Genomic DNA, 26,164 nt, shown 5'->3' on the forward strand with positions numbered 1-26,164 from the left:
ACACGGCTCCTTTGGTAGCGCACTCAGAGGACACCTTGTGCCAAGGCTACGGGTGCGTTTCCCTGATCCAGAGGTGTGGGATACAGTGCGCTCAATGACCCTCACCCTCGGGTTTTTTTTTTGTTTTTTTTTTTTTTTTTTTTTTTTCCCCCCCAAAGCAAATCCCTCCTCAGCCATCTCTTGGTACCTAGTGTTTTTATGAGCATAAAAAGATCACCCTAAACCTCACACTTTGCTACAGCTTCGGTGTCTGCTAGCACTCAAGGACACCTGGAGTGGTGGCTAATGACCTCTAATGAAAAACAGCAGCACAGCTCTCGCTGGCATTCAGCCACGGTGGCCCTGTGCTCTGATGTAAAGCACAGCTGCACCGACCAAAACGGCTCCTTGTGTCGTCTCTGCCTCGTAGGTCCTACCCGAGCACTTTACTGACAGAAGCAGTTTGTGCCCAGCAGCTCCGCAGACCCCAGGCAGCCCTCAGAGGCTGAGCTAAATTAGCTTCACCTCCTACGTCACGAACAATTCCCGCCTATGCTCTAGCCACGTTGCTAATGATGATGTAAGAAACTTTAATAAGAGTCTGATTTGCACGTACCAGGTTTAACTTTTTGGAGACAGCTGTTCGAGGAGTCCTCCGGTGAGGGGCAGAGGCAGGCTCTTCTGGGGCCTCGGAGAACAAAGACATTCACAGGAACGCTTCTGCAGCGACGGCTTGGCAAATACGGACGTCCTCAGATGACAGGACAATTTATTCCCTCTCTTAGCCTCATCTTTGTAACTTTGCCTGGTTTTGGAAGGGAATCTGAGTAGTCTTAAACGTATATTGTACTGACACCAGCAATGCTGCATAAAAGGCTCAGTGCAAACAGCTCTCCTCCTTTTCTTAAGCAGCTTTTTGGCCACCCCTCTCTTTTCACGCCGCAGGAGCTACCAGGACAGTCACGGTGGCTTTGCACATTGCTCAAAGGTGGCCCAACAGGTGAAGTCCACCTTGCTGCTCCTCATGAAAAAGGAGAGGAACTGACCCAGATAGAGCTCTTGGGCATACCCATCTCATCATACGATCTTCAAGTCTCCTCCAACTAAGGATTTTTTTCTAATTTTCTGCTATAAGCTAAAATCTTGTCCCATCCCACGTACTGAGCCCATAGGTTATATGAATGCAAGTCACTCCTCGGTCCTCTGCCTAAATACCACGGGAGAGCAGCCTACGTGCAGCTGCTCCACCCGTTCAACGCCAGCGGGAGGGAAAAGCATGGACGGGAAAAGGGGAGACCATTGCATTGCCACCAGTCCGCATGTCAGCGCTAGTGGATTCGTATTTACGCAGGGAGCACCCCCTGCTTAAGGGCAGGAAGAGGTGCGAGGGAAGCCAACGCTCGCCGCTGCAGCCTGCGTACTGCTAGGGAGCCCCAGCCGGGGGGCACCGCGTCACCCCCCATCTCCCCCGGCACTGGTGACGAGCTGTGGCCCCACACCAAGGAGGCAGGGGCTCCACTCCACCCACTTCCAGGTCTGCCTCTTCCCAGTGCCTTTTGCTTCACAAGGCTGGATATGCTTTTAACTTCTTACAGTGCAACGATCTGCTCCTCTCTTTCCATCTGTAAAAGGCAGCAGTTCCCACACGTAAGAGTAGCTGGGCTGCCTTTATCCAAGTTAGAAGGGGAGTAGCGACAAAGCATGTGTATATTATGTGAACACAAGCCTTTTTTATCATTTGGAGTATCTCAAATTTTTAGCTACTTAGTGTAAGGCACACAGCTATAAATAAAAACCTTTTTTTCATTAATGCTTGTTTACATTAAAGCTCTAGGATTAGCAGTGCTCTTTAAGTATTTTAAGACAGTATTTTATCAATAATTAAAAATTTAAAGTATTTGGTCTAAATTCAGTTTTGCTCTTTCATTAAGTACCCCTCCATGACCAGAGTCAGGATGTAGGTTCAAAGTCAAAACATTTGCAGCAAATCTGTCCAAGCGCGGTGGGAGATCTGAATTGTCCCTGCAAGAAGTAGAAAAGAGTTACATGGGCACAGAAAATAACCGATGCACTCTCACATACACACACCTGTATTTATCTGTCTCTACAGAACTTGATCCTCACAGGCTTAGAGCACCACTCATCTAGGGACATTACGAAAGTAAATAAAAGCTAACTACAGAAAGCTCAGATTTTGGAAGTAAAAAGTCATCCGTTCTGATTTGATATATACAGCTCTCTACACCTATACACATAAGTACCTAACTGTGTATATGTGTGCGTGTACACGTACATAGGCTTACTTTGGTAAGATCCTCCTCTTCAACCAGTTTACCACAGGGCAATTTGTATTTTGAGGGGTTGAGTGTGCCGCACCTTTTTTTGCCCTTATCCTTTCAAACTTTCCTGCAGGTTTGAGCAGGGCACCTGAAACAGCCAAGTTGTTCAAAGCAGCTCAGAACAGACCTGAAGCACGATTTTGTGTTCTTCAGAGGCAAGGAGACAGTTAAGGGGTTGTCTCTGTCTGTGGTATGGCAATGGAAACTCTCAAGCAGTAAAATCCATTATGAACAAAATAGAGCAGTTCCAGGGAATGGAATTTGTCCAAACTGAACAACAAAAGACAAGCGCTCATCTTTTTGCGGAACATCCCTATGAAAGATGTGGCATTCTTAAAATATCTTGATACTCAGTTATGAGTAGGACTATTCATCCTACACCCTACTTCTGCACACAGGAAGGGAAGAGCTAATAGCAGAAGAATTTTCTTTCGGCGGTGGGAACAACTGCATGATGATTATCCCCCACCCCGTGTGGGATTCCATCGGAGATCAAGGATGCCCTGGCAAGCGTTGGGGCATTACTACATGTTTGTGGAAGTCTCTCAGCTTTTATTAATTAGATTCCTGACAGCGCAATAAAACCCTGTAGCAGAAAGCCACACTGCTCATTCCTGAATCATATGAAATCATTCACCATTTTATGTACAAGTTTTGAATTACAATCTTCAACTTCTCATCAGAAAAAAAAACCCAAAAAGCCTAAAAAAAGGATTTTTGGCGGAACTGCACAGTGTACAGAAGCATACTTTCAATTACACAATATCTTACAGAACACATACTGTAACAAAAAGCAGAGCCTGTTACCTCTTCTGAGAAAGCAGTGCCCAGACAAAACTAGATGTTTCACCTCCATTATTAGAGGAACAGCTTTAACTGGACAAGAGAGTACATGAAAAAATTCCCGAACACTCCAGATGGTTTAACAGAAAAATAAAAGTACATTTGTAAACAACTTTAAAACAAGAGCCTTACGAAAATAATACAGGTCACTGAAAGTTAAGCTGTTAAACTCTTCTTAGCCCAAACCACTATATTCTACCCTTATAATTTTGTGGTTTTTTGGTTTTTTTTTTAATGATACATAGGTTTTGCCACACAGAACACTTCACTGAGAAATTTGGGCAAATACTTCTTAAATTTTTGGTGGAAATAAGAAAGGGACAATTTGAAGGCAAAAGGTGAAACTCCAAATTCCCTTTGAAAATTAGAAGAGCAATATAACCTAACTGTTGAATGGAGCAGAGTTCAACAGTGCATGGTAGCACAGTACTTATTTTACAGTCTGAGACCCTTTTTAATGTAAACATTGAAAAGTCATAAGCAATTGTTAGAACAGACTTTTGTATTATGTACCATTAAGTTAGCACTGCATTCACCTTCATTATTCAAACTTTGCCATAAAGTGACTTTTCATATACAATACTGATTTCCCTTAAGTGTATCTGTTTTATGACAAGGCAAACTGTAAAAACTGTCCTGGGAAATGATTTTGTGTATGCAATTACCAACCATGCATCTGAAGTTGAGCATTAGTATTTACGCTGCTCTACTTCATGCTTCAGCATATGTTAAGTAAGCTGCTGGTCACCAAGTGTGTCCATTTTGGTAGATGGACAGATGTATGTGAACAGCAATGCTTTGGATAACTTGTGCTATTCCTACTACTACAGTTATTTTCCCTGCCAATTACATTTTGCTATAAATATGTGTGCCCTTAAGTTGATCCCAATATCAGTTTCAGCTAACTAATCAAATTATCTGCTAAGGTTTTGGGAATGATAACCCTTCCTTTATTTAAATAAAATGAGGGAAGGGTTTCTAACTCCCAAAGGTTTGCCAACCATAGATTTATTTTCAAGACAGGATGACACTGTTCAGTAAACTGTTCGTCATCTTTGTTGTTCACAGGTAAGCACAATAGTATTAATGTTTGTTATCAGGTAGGCAGGAAGGGGAAGAGAAAAATACTGTGAGGTTTTTACCCTTAACGTTTTTCCAAGTTCTGCTCATGGGCTTTTATGGATAATTATTCTTTTGAAATAAGCCCAAGTCAAATTTCAGATTACTTCTCTTATATTTTGAGGGCTCAGCAGCTAAACTTCAATTTTCTATTTTCCTTTTGCAAAAGAGTGTTATTAAAACCCTGCCCACAACCGAGTTTGCCAAGAGCTTATGTAAAGAATAATTTCTCATTATATTTAGAAGTGCCTCATTTTTGTACCAGTTAAAAGTTAATTCATAATCCAAATAATCAATCTGCAATGTAAACAAGTAGTTATTTTCTCCCATGTAATAATGGTAAATAATGACACTGATCATTACATATTCTGCTTGAGTTTGTTAAATGCAATTCTTGAGTCACAAAGGCAGCAGGCATTCTCTGATGGACTTGCTTTGAACTATGTTCAAATGAGTGGAATAACTGAGATTCCTGATGGAGATCTAAGCCATTTCCCTCATTTTCTTAATAGCTTATGCTATTTGCATACTCAACTCCATTTCGTAATTTGCTATTTAAAATAAATTCATTTCCCCAAACCCTTCTCTCCCTATCTAAAACAAACTTATTTACATTTATGGTAAATGCTTTTCAGCAAATAAGTTGTAAGAAAAAAAAAAAAAATCCAAGAAGTGATATAAACAGAGCAAGTATTTAAAGTTTTGTATTAATTTGCCTTCTGAATTTCCTTCCAAAGATGCTACAAGGACAAAAGCTTTAAAGCCTTAAAACACACTTTCACACATTTTGATTTTTTTCTCTTTTATACAAGGGACCAGCTTTGCCCAGTGAATCACCTTCATAACTTTTGCCCAGTAACCAAATGAAACTGCATTGTCATTCCCCCCAAGAAAGTAAAGAAAATACAGCCTTTTACTTCAAATATTTTATGAATGCAAGATTACAAGAAATATATTAGTCAAAATGCAGGGCTATCAAGCACTGAACCAAGGACCATCAGTTTGCCTACCATTTTGCATGTGGAAAAAATACACTACGTCTACAGGTAAAAGGCATCACTAATGCATCATGAATTATTCTGGTCAGCCAACATCACCTCTGCAGCTTGGTGCATGTTTAAGTCCTGAAAATAATCATAATATTAATAGTTTGAGATGAGCCACTGGAACAAAACCATTCTTAAACAGGGAAGTTTTTGTTTTGCTCTTATGGAGGTAACACCGAAAACTAAAAACAAGATCTTACAATTCAGCAGCCACTTTAACACTTGTTAGGCTAGCCTTCACACAAGGAGCATGCATACAGCCACTGTTCTTGCTTTAAACTGAGGGCTGTTGGTTAATTCAAGTCACTGTTTTCTCACCTTATTCAATTAACCTGTTGAACTGGATGTCCACCATAGGAAAAAGAAAATTAAATGTTGTTAAGTGTAGCAGACAAATACAGATCACACCAAGAAGCTAACACTCATGAGTTGTCATAATAAGGGATAATAATAACAATAAAAAAAATATCAGTCTTTTCTGTGCATATTTTTCATTTGAAAGGTCCCAGGAAATCATGATGTGCCTGGCCGCTTCTGTTGCTGATTTCTGATGACCTCTAATTGTTTTTTGCATTGCTGATAGTAAGTTGAAAGACTTTTGTTTTCATCTAACAGCTTTTTATGTTCTTGTACCAGACGGGATGTGTTTTGCTGGTCTTTTTCATCCTGGTCCAGTTCTGCTATTAGTTCTTGTCTAAAATAATAATAATAAAAAAGTAATTGTCATTTATAATCAACTATTTTTGTGTAGATGATTTCATGTGTTTCAAATCAGTATTTGATTATCAGTCTGAACTCATGGCTGGTGATATTTTGTGCAAAAAAAAAAAAAAGTTGACAAAAAAAATCTTATTCTTTACTGCAGTCTGGGGAAAAATTACCTTCCAAATCAAATCCACATTTAAACTTTAAAATAGCTGCAAGCCATAGCCTTAATCTCTAAAATTGTCCTTTATATAATGTCTTTCAGATGTAGTTCTACAGGTCACAGTAAAACATCTAAGGATCCACACAGAATTTCATAAATATATTCCACTCTAATTTTGCTGAACTGTATGTACATTTAAAAACTCAAAAGGCAACGTAAAAGACAAAATTGTCACTTCTTAGTGAAGTGCTGTTTTCTATTTGGACTTGAACTTCTTAAAGCAGTGGAAAAGCAGAATCAAGGAAATTATTTTTGTAACTGTCATTTCACTTAATTTATGCCATAAGTGTTCAATACGTTTTTTAGCAACAATTTTAGAGGAACAAAAACACTGATAAACTTGCTATAAATGATCCTGCAAAACTGATGTAGCAGTTTGTTTTACTGTTTGTTTATGAGGTGACAAGAAGGCAAGCTGCCAGCAATATTTTAGCAACAAAATAGTAGAGGAGAAAGTTAACGGTAATTAATTGTTGCCATATGGTTTGTAATTAGAGTTAAAGAAAACTTAATCATCCTATAAAGGCTGAACTAGTAACTACCTTAACCAGCATTAAATTCATCAATCACAATAATATTTTTTGTTTTAACACCTATGGGCAATTACGTTCTGACTAAGAAAAAACTGTTTGGGAAAAATGTGTATGCAGACTTCCTAGAAAAAAAGATAAAGTAGGAATCTAAAGGTACAGAATTAACAGTTTTCAAACAGAAACACATTTTTATATAATTTATTGACCCTTAGGGACAACAGAAATAAAACCAAAATGAAGATCTTCACACTAGCTTCAGTATCTCCTCATGAAGTCTAAAAATTCTAGTTGCACTTGAAAAAAAACCCAAAAAAACCCTGTTCTCAGGATGCTAAGCCAAAAGTGAATAGATGATAGGAGGTAGATCTTACAGTAGCTTTTTTCCCTCTTCTGTGTGCTATTTCTAATGTACAAGAGGTTTATACACACATTTTTCTCATTAGCTATTCCACAAACACCAAGGCAAGCTACTCTAACAACCGCTTGCCTGCAGTGGCTCAGACACTGGTGGGTAACAAGCTGGTTACTTGGTCTAGCACGGGAGTACGTATGACCTCTCAGAACTGCTCCCCAGCATCAGGAAACAGAAATGATGAGAAGCAGAACACAACAGAACGTATTGCAAACGGAAGTTCTGAATCAGCAGTAGCTTTGGCTCTAATGCAACAATAACTGCAGTTGCTTCATTTATATGTGCACACAATGTAAGAAGAAAGAATTTATTTCTAGTGCACAAGGATAAGAAGGTACATAACAGCTTTTAAGTATTAGGTCCTAAACTCCTGGTAGAAAACCACAAGATGTGTGTTGATAATACTGTTGTAAATGCGATGATTGACAAAAGTCAGATATAAGATAAAAACTAACTGCAAAACGAGTAACACTGACATATTACTCAAAACGCTGTAATCCATTATCCAAGTGATTATCTACAAATTACAATTGAAAATCTTCTACTGGACAGCATTGGAAATAAAATTCCAAGGTTCCTCAACAGTCCAGGTCTTTCATTTGAGATGATACAAACAAACGTTACTAGTATGTTACATACACAGATGTGCCACACACTTTAAAGTAGGGCTTGTCCAGAAGAAGAGTCTTGATATTGATGAAAACTTTCAATTACCTGCTCTAAATATCTCACCTGTACTGAGCAGCTCAGTGTCTCTGAGATTAAGGCTGGAAAATAATTATGCCCTATGCAATGTTACTTCATAAAGCCAGAAATAACAGTCACAGATTACAGACTTCGTATAAGAAACATACAGAAGACCAGAAAAGGTTAAATGCATTTCACTTACTTCCTCTGCAACAGCAATGCAATTTCTGTCTGAACTTTCATATATTCTTGTGCCATTTTGCAGTGCTGTTCAAACACAGCCATAGATTCTTTGGAGTTTGGGCATGGTGCTAGAGGCTGAAAATAAATCAGACATGTTAAAAACTAATGAACTGATATCTTAGTATATAGTGTGTTAGAATGTCTCTGCAGTGTATTTATAACGTCTTTTAAAAACCAGTAAGCTTTTAAAAATAAGTGTTAAACCATGCCCTGGAAAATGTTACTGCACTGATGTCCAAGTTGACTCAAATCTCAAATCTGCAGTTATTAATCTGATACTCTCTCTGTCACAAAAATCAAAGTAGTGTTTAATCCCACACACAACAAATGTAGTGAATACAACAATTTAATTCAGTAACACTCAAGCAAATAATGTCTTATTCTGACAGTCAAACTCAGCTTACATTTAGTTTTAGGGATCATGTTTCCCAGGGCTTGTTTTTAATAGCTTGATCAAATCTGAGTCAACCAATCTCAGATTACATAATATATTTTTTTAGCCTTGGTCAAAAAAGTTAGACAGAATATAAACACAGGTAAATATGCGGCACTATATTTTGCAGCCCAAAATTCACACATTAGAATGAAATGCAAGATAAAGAATCTAATAAAGCATATGTTTATTACCTGTAACTGATGATCTAATGTAAGATATGCCATTGGGATGGAGTTATCTGACCCATTGGTCTCTGTAACAATACCAAGAAATTTTAATATATTTTCAGAGTTAATTCTACTCTTGTAGGACAAAAACAAGAATTCTAAGTCATTTCACAATACACAATCTGAATGTGGAAAGGCAAATGGAAATAGCAGCATTCCAATCCCAAGGCAGATGAATAATTTTGTTTTTCTGATCAAGTTAAGAACTTAAAAAGTATGGTCTATCACACCAAGAAGAAATAAAGATTGAGGTTATCATCCTACGCTTCTAGAACCCATGTAACAGCATACAGCTTTTAAAAATACTATTTTTGTACAGTTTGCAATCACGTTCTCTATTTATAAAAAAATTGCCATTTCATTCTTGTTTATGAAGGATCAGCCAGCCAGCCCATGCATCTAATGATTTTAAAATTAGAAGCTGTGCAAACCAGGTCTGCCAAAATAAAATAAGCACAACCTCCTGCTCAGTTTTGAAACCTGCTCCCAGTGAGGTCTGTAAGTATCTTCCTCACAACATGCTCTAGGGCATCTTCTCTGCTCTATAGAGATACTTTGTGGGCAGGAAGGAACCCAATAACCAATCTATCTCCTGGGCCTGGCTGCTCTCTTCTTACACTGCAGTTACTCTGGATTTCCCTAGTGCTTTCATTCCAGATTTAACATGTTTCTGAATTTTTATAGATCCTATCTTTCGGTAGCCCATAATCTGGGGATCACAAGGTTACTGTTAAGCTTTAAGAGACATAGGAGTAAAGACACATGGAGAAACTACTGATTTTATAGCTGCATTATTGCTACTAGTGGATTATATGGAGGAGGGTAGGTGGGAAAAAAAAGGGGCTGCTTACCCATACCCCAAAAGCACCTGCCACAGAGTAGTCGTGGTAGAGAAACTAAGGTGTTGCCCTCAAAGACTATGCTATCTCCAAGAGCAGCTTCAAAAGGAAACAGAAATAAGAGGGTGGGAATGGAGAAAAAGTGGTTAAGTGTATGCTTGTAAGGAAACTGGAAGGTGGTAAAAAAAAAAAAAAAAGAAAAAGAAAACAACCCTAAAACCAGACACTTAATCACCACAGTATCTTGAATGAGAACAATATAAAAAGTCTTTCCCTACATTAGACTATTGCCATATATGGAATACTGCTACAGCAAAGGAATTATTGCAATGTTTCAAATACATCCATACATGCAAAATACTTCAGATTACATTCCTGAGCATTTCAGCACTCTGTCACAGAACTGTAACTTTTCCTGTGATTGACCAGATTCAGCTGCATCCTCATTTTATCATTTTTGCCTCATTAACTTAAAAAACGTACCCTCTTTTACAGAAAACTAAAATTATTTCTCTCAACAATTCAAACAATTCTTTGCTCATGGACTGCATAAACCTAACAAGAGAAAATGTACATGTGGTACATTCTGTATTTACCTGAGTATAAGGTGAGGGATTTCTGTGGGCCAGAAAATGGACCTGACTTTTAGCTCTAGTACTGTGCTGCATTTAAGGCCAAAGACTTGGGACAAACTGCCTTTGCACTGGCATATGATCAGCAACTTTCAGTTCCCAATGAACTATTGATTGGGTAAGAGCTTGCTTCCGTGTGAGGCAGCAATTCCTGTAAGTGCTCACTGCCTAAAGCAACTCAGGACCCATGCTACACAAAAGAGGGCACAGGGTGGGCTGTGGCAGTGGGCAAGGCCTTGGGAAATTATGAGTGACAAGGCATAGAGTGTCATCAGGCAAAGTGACAATGGACAGAAAGAAGAAAGCACAGAAGCAAAATATAAGAGTATGTTGCCGTCCTTTCACTAAAACAGGGAAAAAAAAAGTACATATCTTGCATACAGAATCACCTTATATTTGGTAAAATACAAGTGTGCACATATACCCCCCCACACACATATATGTGTGTGTGTGTGTGTATATATATATATGTGCTTGTGCAAGAGTCAGTCCCACATGTGAGTTTCCATTTTGCAGTTGGTTACAGGAAAAGAATGAAAGAGTCTGATCAGCCAAAGATGAAACAGATCACAAGAAAAAGATTTCAGAATTTGAGGCACTATGAGGTACCAGCTTGAGACTAAGTTTAAGATTCAACATGTACATTTCCGTAACTAAAATGTAATTCTTATTTATATTCTAAAAAGGAATTTGTGGGATCCATTGTTTTCATGCAGTCCAGTAGTGGTTCTTTTCATAATGGAATGCATTATGACTTTTAAAACTGAATTCAACTATTAAATTATGTTCATTCTTAATCCTATTTCATAACAAAAGAACAGTGATGCTACAGTAGAAGTATTTACAACACTTCTGCAGACACACTTATGTTAGTTCATTTAAAAACAGTAAGATTGTGTGCACCTGTACATTCTGCATAAGCAAAACTACAACACAGATAAACAGAATTAATGTATTCCAGCTGATACTCACATACATAGCTTTTTATTCCAGAAGTCAGAGCAATGAAAGCTTTAACTGTGCATTCATAATACAAATGCACAAGACTAAAATGCTCTAAGATGTCTATTCCCCTAATTCCCCAAAACCACACTACAGTCAAAAACTGGTGCTAAAAGATCTGCATTAAATACTACTATCACTGCATATGCACAGTACTTTCTTACAAGCAAAATGCTTACAAGTTTATGTAATTTAATATAATCTATATAAAAAAGTTCTTAAAGCCAGTGTGCAAAACAAAGTAGTAATGTAATGATTTAATTCCAGCAGAACTAAAATGGACTGTGACCTTCACTGCTTAATTTTGTTAATGTCTAGGCACACACCCCACACCATAATCAAATAAATATTTTATATTTTTTACAGGCAAAGAGTTAACTAATGAATGAAGGATTACCTGCATCATCAGGTGTCCATGGATTACGAGTTGGCTTTTCAGAGGTTGGTCCCGAGGTAGTGATCATTCTCACACTAGGACTAGATGATCTACTGCTGTTTCTACTCTCCTGAAATTATAAAAGAAAGCAAAATAAAACGACAAGTTAGCAGAAGATTTTTTTCAAGTGTTCATTTTAAAAAACATTATTAAGATGAAAAATAAATGTGAAGAAACCTGAACCTATAATCCTCCCAAATACCCTCCTCCCCAAGCTTTTACCCTGAAAGCTCTCCTGATAGTTTGATAAACTTTATGTGCATTGCAGGGATAATTTCATCCCCATTTCTATTCCATCTTTACCGTATAAAAAGAAATGGCTATAATTTGGCTATTCGGCATAATAAAAAGCGGTGCTGAACAATGTGCTCAAGATCTTTATATAAAAGCGCTACACTATATCTAGTAATTTTCACACCACCATTCTGTGAAATCTAGCAGCTTCATAACATAAGGAAGAAATAAAGTTTGTTTCCAACGTTTAATCAATGAATGCAACTACATTCAACTAAAGGAATGCAGATTAGTAACTGCACTACACTGCAGCGTATTAATCTACAGTTTGCTTATGGTTCTTATGTTAACTCAGAGGTTATGTGATTCATCTTCAGAAAACATGAAAAAAGTGTTTAATCAAAAAGGATCAATCAATTAAAGCAAAGCAATTAGAAAATGAGTACATTCCCTCTCACAAAGCAAATTAAGAACTAAAACAATATTCTGTAGGGAGTTCCTTTACGTACAGCTTGACTCCTCCAATCCTTTCATTTACCAAAGTGCAAAAACATAATACAGACTTCATTATTCTACTGAGCTTCTTTTTCAGAATTATTATTTACAATACATATTCTTGTATTTCATATACCCCCTCACTGACATAAAATTAACATAGTAAAGGACTTAAGACTATAAACCCCCGTGAGTTTCGCAGGAAAAAAATGAAGTAAAAAGAAAAGATGCTACTAAAATACAACTATTTTCAATATGGTGTATTTATCATGAAATTATTAATTAAATGCCCCTATTTTTCAAAAGAAGCACTCAAATATACATTACCTGGAAACTGTATTTCTTTATTACTCTAATTTCCAAATATCCTATCTTAATTTAATTTTTAAAAGCCAGGATTTCAGTCAAGTAACAATCCAAAGAGTAACAAGATTCTACACACTGAAATATCCATTATTTCCACTGAAATATCCATTATTTCAACTGCATTATGTAATTTTTATTAACCATTTAGTGTTTTATGTTAGTAGCCAGAAATAGGGCAATAAACTATTGTAGAAATAATCCAATGGATGATATTATCAGGATGATGGCATCAGACATTTTGAAAAAGCTTTTGTGCTGGAGTCTTTGTTGACATTAAGCAAGGTTTAAGTCACTGAGCTTACTGCTTATTGTCAGTGTCCTCAGATATGAATGATAAACACACTCTGCTGATGTGAAGGGTCAGAAGACAGAGCAAACACTTTTAACAGTGTGTAAGTCCTTTAAGCAAAGAGGTTTGTTGAGTATCTACAGTTGATAGCAAGGGGCACTTGAGAAGTACTCTAGTTACAGTAACTTCTCAATGCTGTACTAGATTGCTTGCTGTACCAGATTGTTTTGGTCCATCAACAGAAAAAAAAAAACATTTCCTTGATAACATTATTTAGACAAAATTACTAAAGATAGAAATGAAGGATTCATACCCAAAGCATATCTAAAAAGCATTGCAAAGTCCAAGGAAAGTTCCCAAAACTGAACACCTGTGTTTGAGCGTGTGTTCAGTGAGATGCTTTAGGCCTCCTGGATGCCAGCCCATCTGACAGGTAAGCCAGTGACTGTTCTTTAGCAATCAGTTTCTGCTACCCTTTCATGGGTATCCTTTCATCCTTGCTTCCTCCAGGTATCTCGGTACGCTCAAGAGACTTGTTATCAGGTTATTCTCAAATCATCTTTGCCAGGTGGCCAAACCCACATGGCATCGTTAGCTTCTTTGCTTCCATTTCTCAAAGACCCACAGTCTTGAAAAGCTGGCATGCTCTGAGGAATACTCCCCCCCTCAAGTTTAATTTAAATGGGCAACCCAATTTAAAGAAATCGTCGTTACTAGCCCTGCTTCCTTATCTCCTCATCTGTGGATTTTATCTTGCTGTGAAGGGGGAGGAAAAAAAAAACGTGTATCTGTGACCAATTTCACAATCTCATGGACAGAATGATTCATATGCATAACATCAGATCCCCCAAATTATCACACTTAGCTTGCATACATGTGGGCATGTGCATTCTGACCTTGCTTCTCAACTGTTCAATACGCTACACGGTTTTCTTTAATATATTAAATTTTTTTTTCCACTCCAAAGTAAACTAAGAGTTATGAAGGCCCAGCAACAGTTATTAAAAAAAAAAAAAAAAGTTTAAGAAGTAGTTTGGATATTATGACAGCGCTGTGAAGGATGATGTGTCAAAACAACCAACCCAATAAAAGATACGCAGGCAAGGACATTGATACCTTACTAGGCATCTGATCACAACCTGCCGTTCTTGAGCGACTATGCCAAATATGTTTCTCAGTATCTGTATAAAGTATCAGAGTCTGTAAGGACTCTATCCAGTCTAAATAGAAGGTTTGCTGTGTTCCTTCAAGCCCCCAAAAGTTTTTATGGCTGCAGTTCAGAGTCTGCACATCTGTTTCTGTGTTACAAAGGTGTTCAGGCAAGAGCAGTAGTGCTGGACAGATGGAACAATACAATGTTTTAAAATCCATGTACAGGGAAATGAAAGGCAGAAGAAACAATTCAGTGCAAAAAAAAAATTATGTGGAAAAATGAATAGAGCATCACAGTGTACGGATGGAAACAAGTGGAAATGTAGCATTTGACTGTACAGAGAGGGTTGCATCAGTGCTGTTCAACTCACTTGGAGTAAGGTCCAGTCTAAGGTCACCAAGCACTAGAAATCTGTGAAAAATCGGACTTAAACACATGTTCTCAACACCGAACCACTCCAACAGCTGATCCAATGATGGAAAACCTTTGGCTTAGCATATTTTCCTATCTAAACTGTTGATGTAAAAGGGTCAGTTGAGTAGTAAAATCATCTGCAAAGCACTATTACTGTCTGCTGTTGATAACATCAGTAAGACCAATACTGGAAAATGCCTTAAGTGTCTCAACAACATGAGCACAGTAAACATCAGCCATACAAACCACACAAAAAATTCTTCTAACGGTACACAGAAATAAAAATATACTTACAATCATAAAACATACACAAAAAGGCCAGATTAAAACAGACCAGCAGCTAAGCAGGGAGACAAGACTCTTGGTCTACCCTTTCAGGTAAGCACCCCAAACTTTGGTATATTTACTAAGTCCAGTGTTTTCTTCCACCTTAACAAAAATTCCATTCTGAATTGGAAAAACCTTCCTGATTAAAAAAAGCAGTTCTAACAGAATCATTTTCTATTGACACAGTGGCAAATTGCAGGAAAAACATGTTTAATAATAAGATTTCTGATCAGCTTTAGTGTGTCAGTCAAACAGTTAAAAAAAGAAAAGTGGCACCGTGGCAATCCTTCAATTTTGAGTGGGATAGGGGCTTACAAGGGCTGGGTGTGGGAGCGGAGGCACGCAGTGCCATGGCGGCTCGGTGAAGAAGGCTGCGCCGCAGGGTGGGTGTAAAGGAGAATGGAATGTGGGGAAGAAGGATGTTTGCAATGAAGGGAGGGAGGGGGAAGGGGATTTTCACATTAGAAAGGATAACCTATATATGGTATGGGGCATATGGGGAGATATGATAAACTGACCAGAGCTATGCTAGTCACAGATGTTTCTTCTGCTTTGGCTAGTAGATTGCTTATACGGATAGCAGGTCAAGATTTTTAATAAAAATTCAAGGCAGTGAGGTCCAGAACTCTAGAAACCCATAAAGAGTAATCTTAAGTCTTTTGCCAGAATTACATTGTGCTTGCTTTCTTCATTGTTTTCAGAATTATTTTTTTAAAAACATACAAACATATGTTTGTCAAAAATTAGCATTAGTTTCAGCAGAAAAGTCTGCTGAAACTAAGCAGATCAAAAAGGGGATGGAAAGTCGTTATTTGTTTAAATGGACAGTGCAAAAATTTCTTCCAAAGTGTATGTTTCATGCTTGTTAAAATATTATGTTTTCCAGATTTTACAATAATGTTTCCAAAAAATGCAAGATAGAAGCAGGTAATTATAATTCTTCCACTTAGATTTCCAATATGTACACTACCAGAAGCAAGAAAGTAAAATGTGATTCTGGTACTTCTGTAGACCCTCATCAGAAATTGGTGAGGTAAACAAAAAAACCCACCACTTTTCTGTATCCTCCTGGTCACAAGGACAATTTAGCTAGAACATCCATACAAGCAGTACAACAGCTTTCAAAGAAAGATCATTATAATCGTTATTAAGATACGAAGTAAATGCTGAAATTCTCTATTTTTAAATATTAACCATTCATTAAAATGAATAGAATGAAAAATTTTAAATAGAAAAAGCTATAATTAAATATATTCATACACCAATCTGTGCAATTTGGTATAATTGATGTACCGTCACTTAATTTTTTTCCCCCAAGTCTTGCAGAGTTTTTGTTCTACAATTAACTGAATGGGCTAATCTATTTCTAAGTTTTGCAGATTCATTTCTTTCTAACAAACCTGTCTTCTCTGAAGATATTAAAATGTATTTAAGACTCATTTGTTATTTTCTGATAGATGTACATAGTAAATTCTGCTAATACCTGAAAGATTGATGAGGTTTCTGTGGCTATCAGACTCCACAGAATTAAAGAAGGATCAAATGTTGATCTCCCTGATAACTGCACACCCACAGAACTGCCACCTATTTTAGATTATTGCAGTAGGTTGTTTAATATGGAAACCTGATTAACCTGATGAATATGCTAAGCTCCAGTTTCCCACATCCAAATAATAGTAGGGATCTCAAAATTGCCAGTTCACACTCATGACCAAATAGCCTCTGTGAATTACTGAAACAGACAATGAAGCAATTAAAACCACAAAATAAACACATCTGAATGAAGCATTAGCTGTGCTTTTCCCATTTACCATGTTCTTAGTTTAATTTGTTCTTAGTTTAATTTCAATTTTATGTAGCATACCACTGTGTCTGTTACCATGGCACTTGCGATACCAGGTAAGAAACTATGTTATTATAAAATACCTTATTGAGATAGTCTTTTTTTAAACAAAACTTTGTGACAGCACCCTCCTGTAAACCTTTCACAAGAAATGGAGAGATACTACTGTAAGTTACTGTTCAGGTTCAGAGATTGATAATAAATACATATATAATACTGACGCACATGCTTTTTATTTTTATGCAAAAAGTGAGTCTAATGTATGTGTAACTGCTTCAGACAATCATAAGCAGTAATTACAATTGTTTTCTACATATAGAGAGGTGAAAAGGCTTTCCTGCATAACATCTGCCCTCAGCCAAATTAAGTGGTACACAAAATCTATGTGTACATAAAAATGGTAAATGCCGCATGAGCTATACAGAAAACATTCAGAACTCATTCACAGATTACCCTCATGGATTCTCATTTAAATGCAATACAAACAACACTACAGTCTGCCAAGCTTCCACATCATTTCTACAAAAGCATCAAAGGTGAAAATTTCCAGACCAGTTTCCCTGTACAGATTCGGTGTTGACTTTACTGAAAGATAAAGGAGACGAGAAGGACGTTACCTGACTGGACTCTGTTCCAGCAACACTAAGATCTTGAATGGATCTGCGCCTCTGCTGTCCGTTTCCTGCTGGGAAAAAAACAAAACAAAAACAAACCAGTGAAATCTATTCAGAACAAAATAAGAAGGGTGCGACTGTTGCAGAGGAGCTTGGAATTTGTACAAATCCACAGAGAGAAAGTGAGAGAGGGGGAGAGAGAGACAGCTGCGGAATTTTAACTCAAAACATGCTGGCCTGTCAACAAAAAGTACACCCTAATACAATAACCACTCCTACCATATGAATAGCTGCTGCACTCTACTCCACCATCTTCTGTCACATGTATTTGGTCAGGCTTAGGACTCGGGGCAGGAGCTGATGACGACATCTATTTCAAGTGCGTTACGTTATGGGGATTTCTAAAAGCTAGACCGCGAAGATAACAGGCTGCCAGCTTTAACCTGTTGCTCTTTGGCGTGCTCAAGGAACACAGCAAGGACTTCTGCCCGTGTGCCGCTCCCTTCATGAAAATTAAGAAGCAAAAGCGCTTCCTTCTGGTCTTTGTCTCCTTCAGATGAACGAACCCATGTCCTATTCTCATGCTCTGAGAAGTGTGAAAAGGGGACCGTTCAGCTAAATCACATCTCACCATCAACCTACTGAGCACAATGCTGTAATCTTTTCCTCTTCTCCTTCCACCTGTTAGCAATTATCCACCAGTGACAGCTACATAAAACAGTTTAAATTTTAACACTGACACGCAATCAAAGGCATTTCCAGGAAACAAAGTCTCCTTAAAAATAAAAGGAGATTATGCAACGGAATCTCCCTGGCTACTTTGATTTTTATTACGGTGATTGTTTATATTGTCCCTTGAGAGTAGGTCAGCTGTCCAAAAGGAAACACCAAAATGTCCTGAGTAACAGCTGACAATGCTCAAAATTCTTGCTCTTGGCTCTGCATTACGTAACTTTGCTACTGGAGGGGAGCATCTCAAACATGTCCTGCAGCCGTGGCAGCCCCTCGCCCAGCGACCCTGCACGCAACAGCCAACCCAGCTCGCTCGAGCCCTGGCACAGGCATCGTGTTTTTAACCTTTTAGATACTTCTTGTCCAGCATCATTTCCATATGACTCCACAGCCTAGCTTGACAGGTGTTTTGATTTGCAACAGTTACTACCAAAATGTAAGACTACTTTAATATTAATCAATACACTTAACGGTATCATACTTTAAATCTTTAAATAGAGGTACTTTAAATATTACATGTAGGAACACGTTACCACAAAACAGCAATACAAAATTCTCAGGGTCACTTTACCGATTTGTCATGACATTTTATAGTCTAAAATTTATAGAAAGTACTATGAGAAACAAGCATATAAGAAAATCAAGGATTCTAGAACAGGAATATATTCTTTGCTCTGACTACAAATGAATTTGAATTGCAACTTTTCTGTGGTCTTGATCTTTCGCTTCTGAAATTCAGGGAAAGTATATACTTACCTAAGCAACAATGGCTATATTGTGTTTAGTACTTTGATATTAGAGATTGTGTGAATGACAAATCTACGTCAAAATTTCTGAACCTGTTGATTTGCAGTGTATTTTTTACGACCCAATCATTTAACAAACAAGATTATACATTTAATAGAATTCTGTGCTGTGGATACTTCATCTGGCTGCCATAGCTCATCTCAATATTCAAGATATGGGCGATCCACCCACGACTGATACAAAATTATGTGCACGTTTCATTCAACAACACTGTTATAAAATTAGCTCAGCTGAAATAGGCTTGCAAAAATATCTGAAATTCTCATTTCAGATTAGCAACATTTGTGAATTTAAAGAACCCGGCACATGTGTTGCTGAAATATTAGAACATGGCTGCCAAAATGTTAAAATAATCAGGGTGGGGTGCAAGAAAGAAAAGAAAATGCCTTGGGGGGAGAAAGAGGGGCCAAAACTACTGTGTTGTAATAAATGAACACCTTTAAATGAAATATCTTCAAGTTAGTAGCATGAGGGAAGAGCAAGCTCTACTAGGCAATGCCATTTTAATTAGTATAACTACTGCAGACATCTGGCAAATAGCTTAGACAAAGCAGAAACAGACTACGACTCAACAAATACTTATTGCTCCAGATTCAAGACAAATTTCAATTGAAAAATATACTATACAACATATAATCTTTATTTTGAAGTGACCACTGCTACTTCTCTATGGTTTCCTCTCACAGTTTTGATTTTGTTCTTACCTCTACGTCCATTTAAAACTATTTTTTTCTCATAAAAACTAAGAGATTTGTAAATGCACAGAAGTTAATATACAGTAGCTTGATGCACTATGTCAGGATTTTAGTGGTTTACAGGATTTTAAGATTAAAAATCAAACATCACAAACATACTTCCTGGCCTCAAAAAAACCATTTCACATACTACTGTTTATTTTCTAAAATGAAATTCAGAAGGAACAGGAAACTGCCATCATGTGCTGCCCCACATACTCCAGCAAAACCAAGCTCTCCAACTTATTAAGGCTTTTTATCACACCCCCCCCCCCCCCGCCAAATATCCAGACCAGCTAAGAACTCTTCTCCCTGCCCTTTAACAGATACTTGCGTCTCCTTTTACACTTTCTTATTTGTGCACAGAACTCTCTCTTCCTTACACACCTACGAGACCCAAACCTCTCTCACAGTGCAGGATGATCAGTGAATGTAACAGTGCTAGAAGACATTTTAGAAGTTAAAACATTTATCTGAATTCCAGAAGAATGAAGTGATCTGGGGAGACAAGGGTGGGATTCCTGGCTTATATTGGTTTCAAAAGTAGATGGAAAAATTACAGACCTAAAGCATCTATAATTCCTATCCACTTTCTAAAGACACTCAACAAAATGTGTCTATCCTGAGTAATCATTTATGCAGTGTCAATGCTATAAAAATCTTAACGCTGTGGCACAGTTTCAGATGACAAAATTACAAAGCCAAATGCATGCGTGCTATATACATGAGATGTCTAATGTTGCCAGTGAAGAAAAGGCTGTACTTGAAGGTATATTTGCTAAATGCTGCTTGACTGGTTTGTTTTGAAAAGGTGTTCTGATTATTTTACTCGATCAATTACAAACTATACTTAGATTTTTTTTTTTGTTTGGTTCTTTAAACATATGGCTACTTAAGCCTTTTTTACTTAGTAAGGTTTTTATTTTTCATATATATAAAAAAATAAAATGTTGGTGCTTATTTTCTATACTATATATTATATATACTATAAATTGAAAAAAGAAAATTGATACTTCACTTGGCTATCTGGTTGCAGGATACCACTACTGAAAACTCATTTGCCAAGTTGTTACACAAAAAAGGAATTAGTTGATCCATTTTTCACTTCCCAAGTTTTGTAAGCTAGTAACACAAAATAGCATCTTAAATGAAAGAAAGTTCTAGTCACCTTATTTAGACCTGTTTAGAAAGAAGAGCAAATACATATTAAAAACTTCCACTTCTGCAACATTTTACCTTCAACTGATAAAAATTTGTATCTTACAACCTCGGTAGCATAATCAGTTCATGGATGAAAAGCAGCTGAGGCAACACGTTACGAAAACCCCCAATGATAGCAGATGTAGTACTCATACTTCTAAAATAGCCCTGCCCCAAAGCAGCTGACTCATGGTAACATGCCTGCCTGGTGCCTCCCCTCTCCGGCAAGCAGCTGCTTTACCATGGGCTCAGCAGAACTGCAGGCAGCGGCACAGACGGGCAGCACTTGTGCTGCCCCAAGGACGGAGATGGGCTGCTCGCCCCACAGACGTGCCCAGGAGATGGGCTGCTTGCCCCACTGACGGACGCGCCTGGGGAAGGTCGGAGGAGCTGGGTATGTGGCAGAAGTGCTAAGGAATGTAATGGGGTGGGACTGAGACAGAGGTGCCAGGCTGGGGGTCTTGGAAGTATAACTAGAAGGGGGAAAAAAAGCGTGTTAAGAGGCCAGGGCTAAAAGCCTTGTACTGAGAGAGTAAGGAAAGGAAAGAGGTGAGGCCATGTTAAATTGTCTTTAAAGGAATAACTGAGCAAGGTACTTTTGGATAACTGCTTTAAGTATACAGATAAATAGAATTAGTTTATGGGCAGATGATCACATCCCTGTCACGTAATGATTAATCTCTTTTTTTCTGGCCTTGGGATTCTTATGGGAAAGCTGTTCTGACAAGCAGAAAACTTTTAATATACAGCCCAGACTTATTTGCAGACAATTTACATCTTTTTTTCCGTAGTGCCAATACTGTCTTTTAGCTTAAGCAGTTCTCTCTTCCTAGTCTTTAGCTGCAGATTCATCTATAGAAAATAATTATTTATTTCTCAGCTTTCATTTTGTGGGCTAAAAAAGCTATGCTTTCAGATTCTTCTTTATACTCTCCATACCATCCTAGTAGCTCTTACTGCTATTATTTCAGAGTGCATGTATGTTTCTTTTATATGGCTGCCCAGAACAGTATGTTGAATTCCTGATTAAACCTCAACAAGGGGCCTGTAAATAGTGTTAGTGCTTCCTTATCCTTCCTGGAAATGAACCCTAAGCTTTCACAGTTTTTTCATAACTGCATTACATTAGTGGCTTATTCTACCTGGGATTAATGTGAATGCATTTGCTATGGTCCCATGTCATCTTATTAAAAGAAATTGTTCCTAGTGTATGACCCACAGTGCATGACCCTGGATTTTACCCTATTTCTATTTTTTCTTTCCCCAGTCACAACAAAATTAACCCTCTGTGATACTCTAATCCTCCTCTTTATAAATAGTCACTTCTGATAAAGCATTAACAGTGAAATTTCATTATCAAAGACTTAAACACCTTAAGAGTAAATTTTGAGAAAATTCATTAATATGCTTGCTTTGATCCTATACCTTCTTTCATTTCTACAGGTTGTTATTTCTCTCGTATCTATTCAAAATTCACCTTGGAATTCCCATCTTGTCAAGTTCAATTAAAATAGTCCAGGTGAAGAATATCTGATTGACTTCCTCTGCCTAAATAAGTAAACCCAATAGACTGGTACAATCTATTTTGTGAAAACGACATGGCATTTCATTTCACTGACTTTTTAATTATTCTCTAAAAGTTTCAAGGTTTCTTGGAAGCCTCAGTGCTGTTACATGCAGACAGTGTTCACAGACAGTTAGCTTCTAGAGCTTATTTACCAGGCTGTCATCGTGTGTTGACACTGCAAAACTTGACAGATCTCTTTACTTTCTCTTTCCTTGCTCTCTCAGGATTTCATTTGTGTCATGGCAGGCCAGGACCGTTTGAGAATTACAGTGTAAAGCTACGCTACTAAACTTTCTTGCCGATTTGTTAGCCTCAATGGCAAATAGGTTTTCTTTTCATGGGTAGCGCTATTGTTCTTTGGAATCTACTTTTTGACATTCTGTATTTTTATATGTAAATGTCAATAAAGGTATTTGAAAGAAACTTTTGTACAAAATTATCTTTTGCATTCAACTTTAAAATACCAAACAATGTCAAGATTTACAAGGAAACTTCCTCACATGACACAAATTTAGAGTAGGGGGTCCACAGTTCTTAATGGATCTCTAGATTAGCAGTAGATACTATTACTTGCATCTCCTGCCTCTGACAAATCATTTTGAAGCGACTTGCATACCACTACTGGTATACCTATCACAGTTTGGGATTGATTATGCTTATTTTTAGGCTTTGAGAAGTATGAAATGAAAGAAAGCAATCCACTTGGACTGCAAAAAAAGGAAGGGGAAAGGAAAACAACATGCTGCTAACTATAGACTTGGGATAGATGAGAATTATTCATTAAAGTCCCAATTGAAGTTACTAGCTATGGTGCCCGACTATACTGATTTTCTTCCTGTCAGAAGCATCTCCTAATAATTTTAGTTTGCATTAACTTAAACACAACAGAAATACCTCTTGCAGACTCATTTTAGCTCTAGAACAGCATAGTCAAATATAAGAGTTACATAGATTAAGCGTTAATTTTTTTTAAATCACAAGTATCACGTGGATTTGAAGTTCTGTACATAATGTATTTAAGTTTTTTGTTCTACTAATATTTGATTAGATTAAAAATGGGTGCTCAAACACAACAAAGATCAGGGCAAGATAATTACCTAGACAGGAATTTTTCAACTTAAGTCCATTTTCACCAAATGAGGGATTGTAATAAAAGACTGCAGATATAATTTTGCTCTATAAGATGACTCTTAACATCAAGATCATAAAGGAAAAAATTGCTTATCAATAAAAGTAAATTCAAACTAGAAGATCGAATCCTTTACTGATAAAAGTAAGTTTGTACTAAAATATCATGCTCCTCTTTACAGGGACGTTATGAAAAAATTATTGGGATAATTTCTAGTTCTGTCCTACAGCAACTGGAGCAAGAAGTATTCTTAGCAGTCTGATCATTATTCCGGCATCTTAACCAATTGACCCGTTCACCTGGTCTGCGATACCTGGTATGATGATCTCAGGGACATCCAGAATGTTGCCAAATGAAGCAGTTTTACGATGGCCTCGTTTAGGCTTGGAATAGGCTGAAAAAATACACATATACAATACACATGCAAAACACTAAAATGGCAATAGCAAAATTATTAAATTCTTAATACTGCATTTTTCATAAACTTGGTTAAACTATAGTTCATGCAAAAATGTGTCATGCAGAATAAACTGCATTGCCTTCCACTCATGCTTACACATAGTAAAGCAACTGTTAAAAAGCAAAAAATGCAGAACTAGCCGTCATTACAACACCGTGTAATTAGTTATAGTTAGCAACACAAAAGTCAAACACAGAAAGCAGCATGGCAACAAGGAAGGGAAAATAAAATGTAATTATCCAAACAGAGAACAAATTAAATTATTTCAGATCACCTATATATTCAGAATAAATTCTTGATTGCCTGAACTTATATAACATTTTCTCTTTAGTGTTGGGTACAAACTATTTTATAAACAAGATTAATAGTTGGGTGCTTCTGTTTCTTTAAATCACCTCCTTTTAAAGGAAATCTCATCTGTCTCTGAAAAAATGCTTACTCTTACTATGTCTGACAATCATTCCTGCCTTCCATTCTTTTGTCCTATTAGTGAAGATTTTTTGTTTTGCAAACTGGATATCACTACCAACGTTTTCATTTTTGAATGATGTTCAAGAAACATTATATACTTTGGAATAAAATCTAATTATACATTTTTTATTTTTATTTTACTACTCGTGTAGTTTAAGGTAAGTAGTTCCCATTTAAAGTCTGAATACATCTCCCCAAGATAGAACATTGCAGCATATCCATCTCAAACTTACTAAGTAATGGTGATGTGCATTATGTGATTTACTCTTATACTTAATCTAGTGATAGATGGAACAAGATTGAATAATTCTCGACCTGATTTACTCTTAACAATAGCCCAATTCTCACCCAGCCACACCATTTTTTTCAGGTTCACAGCATATTATTTCTGTCACACTGTTAACAAGATTAAAAAACAAAGCAAAACCAACACAGTGTTGTTTCAGCTCTTTTTGAAAAAGTTGCGGTCAGATGGGTTTGACCTAATTTCTAGTAGTCCACTACTGCCTGAAGCGATTTCTCAAAAAAACCCAAACACACACACAAAAACAAACAAACAAAACAAAACCAAAAGAACAAACAAAACAAACCCCCAAAACCTAGTATGTTCAATATATACTTTTGTTTCAAGAAAAAGAAACCCTACTGTCATAACAAAAAAAAAAAAATCTTAGAATATTCTGAAATAATAATTATTATTCAGAGCAATGTACTTAAGGAAGACAAACCAGGAAAATTAAAAACTCACACAAAGGAGGGCCAGGTTATCTCCGCTAATGTAAAAAAAACTTACATTGACTTTAGAGTGTCAGTGACCGAAGTGAGTCCTGACATATTTTCAAACAAAACCAGCATGTTATTATTATCAGGTAAGTACACAGCTGCCTTCTGTGTTAGGAAACCTTTAGAGATATTCAGGGTGAGATGTGCTACACAATCATCCAGTCAAAGACTGACAATACAAAAGACAAATCTTGGAATAAGGCTTTAAAATAAGAACATACAAGTAAAAAGTGTTTAGGGCAAGATAAATATTATTTCATGAATAACTTCAGTATTTAGTAAAACAAGATCCTGGAGTAATCATAATACAATGAAGAACAAAAATGAAATAGTGATGGTGCACAAGTAAGCCAGAATATGATGCATATTTCCTTATTAATTACAGCTACTTGATTACCCTAATTTTCAGATTGGTAGAAAAATACGAGAACAGCTAAATAACCCTGGACTAACCAAAGTAATTTTGTCTGATTATTTAAATGTCATTATATACCATAACAAAAAAAAGTTTCACATATGAAACTTAAAACGTGAAGTTTGCATAGATTAACAAACAATATCTTTGATGAAGAAAAGAGACAAGAAAGTATTTGCCAAGTATACACAGTTTTATTAATTTGCTCTTCTGGGAAAAATAAAGATTGCTTTCACCATAAAATTATGTATTTATACTTACACATAAATTCAAATTCACTCAAGGACTCAATATTTAGACACAACAGTTTATAGCTACCTGAAGCAAACCTGGCAAAACACCTGTAGCTTTTTTTTTTTTTTTTTAAATAAAAGTTACCAATGCTTTGTTAATCTGATGAACAAAATCTAACTATGTTTCTCTTTCTGAA

General features: G+C 36.9%; 1 protein-coding gene across 10 annotated transcripts in view; it reads right to left on the minus strand.

Annotated features, from left to right (window-relative positions):
* Positions 1–2,937: 2,937 nt before the first annotated feature.
* Positions 2,938–26,164, minus strand: part of MAP3K7 (mitogen-activated protein kinase kinase kinase 7) — a 49,405-nt gene continuing 26,178 nt past the window's right edge. For 5 of the 10 annotated variants that reach the window (XM_075498382.1, XM_075498379.1, XM_075498387.1 and 2 more), the window contains 6 exons: positions 23,919–23,999; positions 17,440–17,507; positions 11,663–11,771; positions 8,757–8,818; positions 8,089–8,204; positions 2,938–6,020 (listed from right to left, as the gene is read on the minus strand). In XM_075498382.1, the coding sequence (XP_075354497.1) occupies positions 5,840–6,020; positions 8,089–8,204; positions 8,757–8,818; positions 11,663–11,771; positions 17,440–17,507; positions 23,919–23,999 (617 nt within the window). In that variant the 3' untranslated portion in view covers positions 2,938–5,839. The remainder of the gene's footprint in view (positions 6,021–8,088; positions 8,205–8,756; positions 8,819–11,662; positions 11,772–17,439; positions 17,508–23,918; positions 24,000–26,164) is intronic. The other 5 variants (XM_075498385.1, XM_075498381.1, XM_075498386.1 and 2 more) reach the window with 3 other exon arrangements.

Source organism: Mycteria americana, chromosome 3 (genome assembly GCF_035582795.1).
Source record: "Mycteria americana isolate JAX WOST 10 ecotype Jacksonville Zoo and Gardens chromosome 3, USCA_MyAme_1.0, whole genome shotgun sequence".
NCBI classification, from domain to species: Eukaryota; Metazoa; Chordata; class Aves; order Ciconiiformes; family Ciconiidae; genus Mycteria; species Mycteria americana.